Source organism: Tamandua tetradactyla, chromosome 23 (genome assembly GCF_023851605.1).
Source record: "Tamandua tetradactyla isolate mTamTet1 chromosome 23, mTamTet1.pri, whole genome shotgun sequence".
NCBI classification, from domain to species: domain Eukaryota; kingdom Metazoa; phylum Chordata; class Mammalia; order Pilosa; family Myrmecophagidae; genus Tamandua; species Tamandua tetradactyla.
In genome coordinates, this window is record NC_135349.1 from 8,233,673 (window position 1) to 8,244,047 (window position 10,375).

General features: G+C 44.7%; 1 protein-coding gene across 1 annotated transcript; it reads left to right on the top strand.

Annotated features, from left to right (window-relative positions):
- Window positions 1-7,348: 7,348 nt before the first annotated feature.
- COPS6 (COP9 signalosome subunit 6) lies at window positions 7,349-10,250 on the top strand. Its single transcript, XM_077140721.1, has 10 exons — window positions 7,349-7,440; window positions 7,660-7,785; window positions 8,032-8,163; window positions 8,499-8,587; window positions 8,686-8,748; window positions 9,023-9,070; window positions 9,158-9,272; window positions 9,363-9,455; window positions 9,548-9,648; window positions 9,779-10,250. The coding sequence occupies exons 1-10, from the start codon at window positions 7,374-7,376 to the stop codon at window positions 9,917-9,919; spliced, it is 975 nt and encodes a 324-aa protein (XP_076996836.1). The 5' UTR covers window positions 7,349-7,373; the 3' UTR covers window positions 9,920-10,250.
- Window positions 10,251-10,375: the final 125 nt, after the last annotated feature.

Here is a 10,375-nt window from a genome sequence, read left to right on the forward strand (position 1 = left end):
ACACCCCGGGAGCGAAGGTTCGTGGGCGCGGGGCCTCGACGCGCCCCCTGCCGGCGTGGGCGTGGCGAGGCTGACACCGCCCAGGTGCGGGCTCTGCGGACGCGGCCCTCAGGCCTCAGGGCGCATGCTCTGGCGCTTGGCCCGGCCGGCGGGGGACTATGGGGGGGGGGTGGGGGATGGGGGAAGGGAACCGGGAGGCGGGAAGGTCCTTCCCGAGCCACCCTGAGTCCCAACGCCGCAAACAGCACGACTCTTGAAGAACACAGCAAAGTAAAAATTCACACTTATTTGAAGTTTGCTTCCAAGCAACACAAAACATTTTGTTCTATGTAAAAATGCCTCCTTGAATTACCAAAATCTGAAGAAAGCATCCCAGCCCATCGGAGAGTTGTTTTTGTTTATTTGTTCGTTTTTGCGAGGACAAAGCCTGTACAAGTGATGAGAGCAGAAAAGACTAAGAAAGTTAACGGATCAAAAGAAAATGCAGAGGAAATGTCCTGTAAACGTAACGAATATGTGAAATGCTTTAGGAAATGAGCGAGGGGCAAGATTTCCTGGTTCACTCTTTTTTTTCTTTTGCGTGGGCAGGAACCAGGGATCGAACCAGAACTCTACCTGCTGAGCCACCAGGCCTGCGCTGGTTCACTTATTTCTAAGCCATCCCAGGGGGGAATCTCACATTTAATTCCAAATGTTTACTGTGTCCAGTACCTACAGCGCACACACTCAGCTCTGGGAATGCCAGAAACCTGTCTCTCCAGACAGCCCACCTGTTTACTCTGGGGCCACTGAGTTGATTTGCAGTTTCTCATTTCTGTTGGCCCCAGCCGTGTCCCTTAACTCAGCCAGTTCTCAAAAGCCATGCCATTAATGATTATTCTTCTGAATGTGTGGTCTCCATAGAAGAAGATGCTCAGGACAGTCCCCCAGAGTGGAGAAGAAAATATTTAAACATCCATGTAGCTTTTATCTAAAAGGAAGAAAAAAAGTAAGGCTTATCAAGAGTCACTAGAAAAATGGGCACTGGACCTCACCCAGTCCTCCAGTCAGACAGACAGTCAACTTCAGACTTTAGAGTAGGAGGACCCTTGGGGTAGAGGCTGAGGGGGGCGAGACACAAATCTTTCCTAGGAATGTGTGGAGAGTTTTGAGAGGGTCCATTTCCAGATGGTCATTTTCATTTTTTTTTTTTTTAATGGGCAGGCAGCGGGAATCGAACCTGGGTCTCCAGCCTGGCAGGCAAGAACTCTGCCACTGAGCCACCATTGCCCACCCGCAGATGGTCATTTTCTATCTTTACAGTTTTAAAATGGATCTCCTGAAAATATCCCTTTGGTCAAGGTGTCCTCTTTCACAGTTTCCTTCTGCATTTGAGGTAAGAAAATCAGTCAGAATTCTTACCCATTTCCTGAATCTTAGAATGATGCATTGTCCCGAGTTGTCAAACACTCTGTGATATCAAACCAAAGGAATAATACTGCTGTCAATATTGACTAGGTGAATAAATCCTTTGTAAGTCAAGTGGTTTCCTATTATCAAGTTGTCATCTGATAAAGCCATTTTTGCTGGCAGATCACAGTGTGACTTTTGGCATATAGAATTGACATTGCTAATAACCATTGTCCCTTATCCACTCATTTTCACATTTATGTGAGTAGGAATTTTCATGTCTATAAAAATGGAAAGAAGTATTAGAATTGGTTTCATTCTGGTAATAGTAATGCCCATCTATTGAGAAAATCAAGACAGTCCTAGTTCATGAAGAGATAACTTTCTAATAAATATAACTGTATGTGAATTAATCATGCATCTAATTTGTTAGGCCTTTGTATTTTGATCAATTGTGAACTACTACTCATAATGATAACCCAATCCAGGAGAAAATTTTTGACACTTTAATCCTTATGTTCATAGAAAATCTTAAAATTTCAATTAATGTACAGATTTTTTTTTTGTAGAGAATTATGCTGAATTGATCAATTAAAGGATGTTTAAGCCTTAACAAATATCACATTAGGTAAAACCCCATGGGAAGAATGTAATAGATGTGAAGTTAAGAAGAAAAAAGATGCAAAATTCCCATTAATAAATTTTCCATGTATATTTAAAAAAAAATTGTGTGTGGAAAATCATGCACCCATCACCAAGCTTTGACAATTATCAGTAAACTTTGTTTCAGAAACACTTCCACTCATGCTCCTGTTTATTTTGAAGTAAATCCGAGGCATAATATCATTTTGTTTATATATATTTTAAATAAATCTCTATATGGTAGTGATTCTTTAAAAAGTAACTATGATACCATTATCACAACTAAAAATTTTAACAATAATTATTTAATATTAAATATCCAGTCAGTAATCACATTTCCCTGATTGCCTTAGAAATTTCTTTTTTTTTTTTTTTAATTGTCCTTTGTTTAAATTGAGATCCAAATAAGGTCAATATTGAGATTGGTTCATATGCATCTTTTTTTTTTATATGCATCTTAAGTGTTTTTAATCTATTATCTGTTCATCTTATTTTTCTTCTTCATAATTTTTTTTAAGAAAAAAGATACTGTGATTTATCCTGCAGGGTTTCCCACAGTCTGGAGTTTGCCTCTCGCTCCCTGTGCTGTCCTTTAAGATGTTTCTCCGTTCCCTCGACTCCTGTAAATATGTAGTTAGATCTAGACCAACTCCTGAAAAAGATTTAGGTTCTCCCTCCACCTCCACCTTCACTTTTCTTGCAAAACTTCTTTATAGGTAGGGTTGTGTACTTCTCTTAGAAGGCAAATCAAGTCTGAGTGTCTCTTTTTGGGGTGTTATCAATTGACAAATCATTGCTTATATTCATTATGTCATTAGGCTTAAAAAATACATGATATTCTTTTATTACCTGGGATACTTCTTTAAAGAGTAATTTTTCTCACCAACTATTTGGTTTCTTTGAGTTATAGTCCATATAAGGAAAAGCAGGATATAGCTTGGTTCTTCCTTTTGTTTATTAGTTTTTAACATCATAGATTTCAACCATCCTCCAAAAATGATTAAGGATGTTCGTTTTTTTGTTTTTGTTTTGGTATAAAGTGAACTCATGGATTTAAACATATTTATTATGTTTTAATTAATTGCAGTTATTATTGATATTCAAAATTCCCATTTTTTGGCCAGTAAGAGCCTCTTTGAATTGGCCCTGGCTTCTTTTCTTTTTTGCTTTTTCTAAAACTTTTTTTATTGTAAAATATAACATATATATAAAGCAAAGAAAGACAAAAAAAAACAATAATTTTCAAAGGACACTTCAACAAGTAGTTACAGGACAGATCACCAGAGTTTGTCATGGGCTACCATTCCACCATCTCAGATTTTTCCTTCTAACTTCTACAAAACATTGGACACTAGCAGGAATATTAATATAGTGATTTAGCATTTATTAACTATTTTCTCTGTTATACGTCCTTCTTCTCCTATGATCCTTCTCCCAATCTGCAGGGATCTTTGGCCAATGTCTCTTCTGACTTTTTCATGTTGAGAAAGGGTGACCTGACTTCTTTTGACACTCCTCAGTATTCTCTGATACTTTCACTGACCTCTGGCAAGATGTTCCAGGCTCATTTTGTATGTTTCCAGACAGGAATCAGCCTGTTCTCTAAGGAGCGTTCCTTCCTTTAAGTGGGAAATGGTATTTAGAAGCCCAAAATGGGTTATAAAGGTGCTTACGGGGTTGTCATTTTCAGTGGACAAAGCTAGGGAATATTTTTTAAGGTTAAATATGCCATGTCCATACTGACATTTCCCATTCAAATTCAAAACTGCAGAGTTTTTACTTAGGCCTGACTGTCTGGTTTACCATTGGGAAGACTACAGTCAAGCAAATTAAAAGACACCTGCCTTGGGGCTGTGGTCTGTGGACATAAATCTTGGTTGCCGACCTGACAGCTGGGTCACCCACACAGACACCCTCGGTAGGGGCGTGTTCTCTGAGACCAACTGGTATCGGTTGCCGATCAAGCCTGAAGCCACGTTGCAGGGTGTTTCCCCCTCTGCTCCTGGTAAATCAAATATATCTTATCTCTGGCGATCTACGAGGCTACTCTTGGTGCCTTACCTCTGCCCACACTTTTCTAGTTTACAGAATCCCAGTTCCAGTCTGATCAGCTGGCTTAGTCCACATTATCATGGCCCTTGAAACTATCCTGTGTTAGGTTTTAGGCTTTTTTCCTCCCCCATTTTTCCATGCTTCTGCCCGTCTGCTACTCTCTCACCTCCACACAGCGGCAGGAAGGTCCTTTAAAACCTTAAGTTATATCATGCCTCTGTTCCTACACTGCACTGACTTCCTGCTTCACGCAGCCTGAAAGCTAAAGTTTCTATAAGAGGCACCAACACCTCATATGCTCTGCCTTGGCATCCTATCACTCTCTCCTGCATTCACTCAGCTCCACCCATTGACTTTCTTGCTATTTCTGGAACCCACACCAAGCACCCTCCTGCTGCAAGACCCTGTATTGTCCCCTCTGTTTGGAAGCCTCTTTCCCCCAGTCATCTTCATGCCTTCCTTGCTCGATTCAGGTCTCTGTTCAAATCTTACTTGAGAAGTCGCCCGTGTAAATTAGTGCGTGCATGCATGCGCGCACCACACCACTTAATATCTTTTGCATATATGTTTATTGTCTGTTTCCTACCTCCAGAGCATATGTTCCATGAGATCAGGACTTTGTTTCGTCCAGTGCCATATTGCCGGCACTTAGCGTAGTAGGTGTGCTGGTTTGAAATGATGCATGTACCCTAGAAAAGCCATGTTTTAATCCTAATCCCATTTTGTAAAGGCAGCTATTTCTTCTAATCCCTATTCAGCATTGAATGCTTGAAACTGTAATTAGATCATCTCTCTGGGGATGTGATTTAATCAAGAGTGGTTGTTAAACTGGATTAGGTGGAGGCATGTCTCCACCCATCTGAGTGGGTCTTGATTAGTTTCGGAAGTCCTATAAAAGAGGAAACATTTTGGAGAATAAGAGATTCGGAGAGAGCAGAGAATGCTGCAGCACCAGGAAGCAGAAAGTCCACGAGCCAAGGAAAACGCCTCCCGGGGAGTTTCATGAAGCAGGTAGCCAGGAGAGAAAGCTAGCAGATGACGTCGTGTTCACCATGTGCCCTTCCAGCTGACAGAGAAGCCCTTACTGTGTTCACCATGTGCCTTCTCACTTGAGAGAGATACCCTGAACTTCATCGGCCTCCTTGAATCAAGGTATCTTTCCCTGGATGCCTGTGATTGGACATTTCTATAGACTTGTTTAATTGGGACATTTTCTCGGCCTTAGAACTGTAAACTAGCAATTTATTAAATTCCTTTCAAAAGCCCTTCTGTTTCTGGTATATTGCATTCCGGCAGCTAGCAAACTAGAACAGTAGGTGCTTCTAAATATTTGCTAAATAAACAGATGATGGCTGAATGGGTAATCATGGGTCTCAAAAAGGTACAATTTCTTGCCAACTCCACTGGTGACCGGGCTGGCTCTCTGCTAGAGGGTCCTTCCTTCAGTACTCAGTAACTTTTCTTCTCAGACCGTCTGAAGAGCCCCTCTGCTCTATTCCCCACCAACATAAGCCTGTAATAGTTTCCTTCACTACAGTTCAAGGAAAAGTTAACAAAATAACAGAATGATGTATTATATCTAGTTTTGTGTAAGGTAGAAGAGAACAGTGGATGGTGGTCTTAACACCGTAATTTCAACTTGAAGTTTTTGCTTTGTTTTAAACACAATTCACTTTAAACAAATGCTTAGTTAAAAAACAAACAAAAAAAGAAATGCTTAGTAAGCTTTCTTTGGAAGCTTACTCGCCCTGATTCAATTTGAAAGTTATCCTTAAATTTCACATAACTACTGTTTTATGAGTTACATAATTACATGAACTATGTTTCAATAGCTTTTGAAACAACTAAAAGATAAAGGAGTTCTTTAATAAGTGAAATTACAACAGCAAATTACCAACTTTATTAACATTAGAATAATTCTTATTTTCTTTACTTCAGCCTTCAATCTAGCTGACAAGCACTATACTCCTAGAAGTGGCCTACAGTTCTTAAAAGAGAAACATTTTTCTGATCTTGCTTTTTTCTAAGAGAAGTCAGACATATAAGCTTTTCTCTGACAGCCATCTCAACTGGCCCAAATCTAGAGTGGGGTTATTCATTAGGAACTAGAGCGAGGAAAATCTCTTTTCTAAACTTCCCCTTGGCCGGAAGACCCCTGCTTCTGCAGGATTTCCTTTCTTTTGAGAGTTGTTGCCCTTCAACTCCCCCCTTCTGGGCTTCTAAATGGAGAGACTGCCTAATTTGTGCAAGTCACCATTCATTATCATCAGAAAACACCTGCTAATCCTGGAGGTTATAATCTGCAGCGTCACAATAGTTGCACTGAACAGGGTCTCTATCTGCTTTCCAGCTTACATTCCGGGTGGAGGCACAGGCACACTATAAGAGCCAGCCAGACAAACTGTAGGGGCAGCAGGAGAGGATAACAGCAGTGTATGCAACTTGTTTAGGCATAGGACTGGGGAGAGGGCTGGAGTGGGCTAGGTTTGCCAGGGGTGAGTTTTGAACGACTGGAGGAGATGGAGAGTAGAGGAAGGTTGAAGAGGATTGGCAAATGCTGGGGATGTTCTGGTACTGTAAGTGGTACCAATGCTTAGAAGGAAGAATGGTGGGACACTCAGATGAAACCACTAGGGGCAGGCTCCACTCCAAATTATTCATTCATTAAAAAAATATTTAGGTGCCGATGTGTTAGGCACGGTCTAGATCACAGAAAACAGTGATGAACAAGACTGAAGGAACCACAAGGTGATGGGCTGGGCGTGTGAGAGGCCAGCGTGGCTGAAGCACGGGAGCAAGGGATGGAGGGGCACCAGGCGAGGGCAGATTGGACGGCAGGGACCACAGCACGCAGGGCCTTGCGGGCTGCGGTTAGGGGTCTGGTTTTAACCTGGCGGCAGTAACGTGACATTCCGTTCATTCTGCAACAGCTTTACGAACTAGGCATCCTCGTCCCAATTTACTGCCAACAAAACAAAGTCAGCGTGAGCGCGCGCGCGTTGCGGGGGGTGGCTAATTAATCTGCTCAAGGTCACACGCAGGCGAGAGGTAGGGCGAGGGTCCATGAAAACCTGTGGTGCTCCCGAGGATTTGAGGGCCTCGGCTTTCTTCGCCCCAAGGACCGGCCGCGCCGCCCGCAGAGTCCCGGCAGGAGGGCAGCCTCAGGCACTAAAAAAACCGCTCAAGCCGCGCCGCGGCGGGGGCCGCCACCCGGATCCTGAGCATGCGCCGCAGGCCGTACGGAAGCCGGGAGGGAGGGGGCGGGACCGGGGCTGGCGGGCGCGGGGAAAATGGCGGCGGCGGCAGCTGCAGCGAACGGGACCGGAGGGAGCAGCGGGATGGAGGTGGATGCAGCAGGTAATGGGCCGCGTGGGGCGACTTCAGGAGACGCCTTTGGGGTGCATTAAGGCCGTCCTGGACTCCCGGGAGAGGTCAGGAAGGGAACAGCAACATCTCTCCCTGAGATAACTTGCAGGAGCGATGTAAGGGCCCCTATTCTGTGGTGCCCCGCTCCCATCTCCAGGGAAGAACGTGGGGTCGGGACCCTGACCCTCTCTCTTTTCCCTCCGCTCTTAGTAGTCCCCAGCGTGATGGCCTCCGGAGTAACTGGGAGTGTCTCAGTTGCTCTTCATCCCCTTGTCATTCTCAACATCTCAGACCATTGGATCCGCATGCGTTCCCAGGAGGGGCGGCCTATGCAGGGTAAGTGTTGAAAAGAATTCCCCAACACCCTCCCGTCGGCCACCTTCCCCAAATAGTGGTCTTTTCCTGATTACACCCTCTTACTTTGGCCCCCTCTCCGCTCCCTCAAATCACTGTATCCCCACTACTTGGGTCGCACTGACGTGAGATCCCCCCTCCCGCTGTGATTAGATAGAATTTGGGATTTCTTACCCTCACCTTATGCGTGTTATTCTCTCCCCCTCCCCTCCCTTTCCCCTCTCCCAGTGATAGGGGCTCTGATCGGGAAGCAGGAGGGCCGCAATATCGAGGTGATGAACTCATTTGAGCTGCTGTCCCACACCGTGGAAGAGAAGATTATCATTGACAAAGAGTATTATTACACCAAGGAGGAGCAGTGTGAGAGGGGAACGGGAGTGTGGGGAGAGGAATGGGAGGAAGAAGCAAAGGGTGGGGAAGATGAGATGGATAAGGTTGGGAAGAAAAGAAACAGAATAGGAGAAGAAAGGGAAAGATGAGGTAGAATAGCTGAAGAAGTCTCAGAAAAACAAACACAGCTGGGTATTCCCCAAAAAGAAAGTAAACGATGAGAAGGATAGAAAGGATTAATTATTCTAAACTGGACTAGGAATTTGAGAGGGGCAGGGAGAAGCTGGTGAAATTACACCGGGAGCTTCAAATTAAGGAAGGACAGTTTAAAGAAATACTGTGTACTCTGGCCCCTTTCTCTCCAGTTAAACAGGTCTTCAAGGAGCTGGAGTTTTTGGGTTGGTATACCACAGGGGGTCCACCTGACCCCTCCGACATCCATGTCCATAAGCAGGTACACATACTCACCCAGCAGAGAAGCGGATGAGGGGGGACGGGGGGGGGGGGGGGATTGGGCACTAATTTTCTTGTCCCTCTTCCCTTTTTTTCCAGGTGTGTGAGATAATCGAGAGTCCCCTCTTTCTTAAATTGAACCCTATGACCAAACACACAGATGTGAGTAATAACGACCTCATGTCCACCTAAAGGCAGTCTTTGTATGCCTGTCTGTTGTCTCATGCCCTGCTCTTTTACTGCATGTCATTTCTTCTGTACGCTACTGTTTTGCCACTTAGCTTTGTGACTTCTGGGCTAGTCATTTAACCTCTAAACTGTGTTTTCTTTATATGTAAAATGGGGATAATCCCTACTATTAGGGCCCAGCCCAATTCTTGGCACATAACATAGGTTCAGGTACATTTGATAGAGCTATTCTCCATCTCCTTTACAGCTTCCTGTCAGCGTTTTTGAGTCTGTCATCGATATAATCAATGGAGAGGTAATACCCTACCCTTCAACCCTCAGATCCTGCTCTTGGCCTGTTGCCTGCTTTTGATCATCCCTATGTGGGATACCTGCCCTGTAGGCCACCATGCTGTTTGCCGAGCTGACCTACACTCTGGCCACAGAGGAAGCTGAACGCATCGGTGTAGACCATGTGGCCCGAATGACAGCAACTGGCAGTGGAGAGAACTCCACTGGTAATGGGGGCTGGGAGGGACTTTATAGCAAGTGGGGCCGAGAGTGTGGTCACATGCCTTCTCAGCCTTTGCCTCTTCCTCTCCCTGCAGTGGCTGAGCACCTGATAGCACAGCACAGTGCCATAAAGATGCTGCACAGCCGTGTCAAGCTCATTTTGGAGTATGTCAAGGCTTCTGAAGCCGGTACGATGTCTCTGTGGCACTTGTATAGTTCTCCCACTGCCCTGAGGAACTGACAGCTTCCATATTAATGCTGCCTCATTTTGTACCTTTAGGAGAAGTCCCCTTTAACCATGAGATCCTGCGGGAGGCCTATGCTTTGTGCCACTGCCTCCCTGTGCTCAGCACAGACAAGTTTAAGACAGACTTTTATGACGTGAGTGGAGAATCCAAGACAGGGAAGTGGGGCTTATGATGTGATTTTTGCATGCAGGACCTGGGATTCAGTGCTCCCTGGGCAGTGTGAAGGATCCCCTGGGAAACCGGCTCTTTCTGTTTCCTCCCAGCAATGCAATGACGTGGGGCTCATGGCCTACCTCGGCACCATCACCAAAACATGCAACACCATGAACCAGTTTGTGAACAAGTTCAACGTCCTCTATGATCGACAAGGCATCGGCAGACGCATGCGGGGGCTCTTCTTCTAATGAGAGGGTACTAAACCTGTCATTAATAAAAGGGGAGCAGCCCCTCCGCACCCCTTCCAGTGGCTCTGTCCTCTCTGTTAGGCACCATTCTCAGCTTGGATCTTAAATTAGGTCCTGGCATTCTAACCTTGCTCAGAGGCATGAATCCCTTTTAATCACCAGCTCTTGACAACCTCCAGTGTTTGGGGGTTCAGCGCCACTTGAAGAAACCCCACATCCAGTCAGATGGACTGTTTTTATATTGAGCCAAAGGCTGCCTGCTTCCAACCAAGTGATGTTTGTTCTTTCCTTTAATTTACATAGGCCAACCCTATAAACATGGTAAATACTTTTCCAAGCTGATTTATTTTATCCAGTGTTATTAACTCTGTTGGGGACAACTCAAAGCCTTTATATGAAGAGGGAGATATACATTATTGCTAACATTTATTGAATGCCTGCTGATATATGAAGCCC

What these genes read in the sequence shown, in the direction of transcription:
- COPS6 (XM_077140721.1), top strand. Translation starts at nt 7,374, where the DNA reads ATGGCGGCGGCGGCAGCTGCAGCGAACGGGACCGGAGGGAGCAGCGGG. An exon ending in ACATCCATGTCCATAAGCAG is followed by an intron (nt 8,588 to 8,685) that starts GTACACATACTC and finishes CTTTTTTTCCAG; the next exon opens with GTGTGTGAGATAATCGAGAG. An exon ending in CAGTGGAGAGAACTCCACTG is followed by an intron (nt 9,273 to 9,362) that starts GTAATGGGGGCT and finishes CTCTCCCTGCAG; the next exon opens with TGGCTGAGCACCTGATAGCA.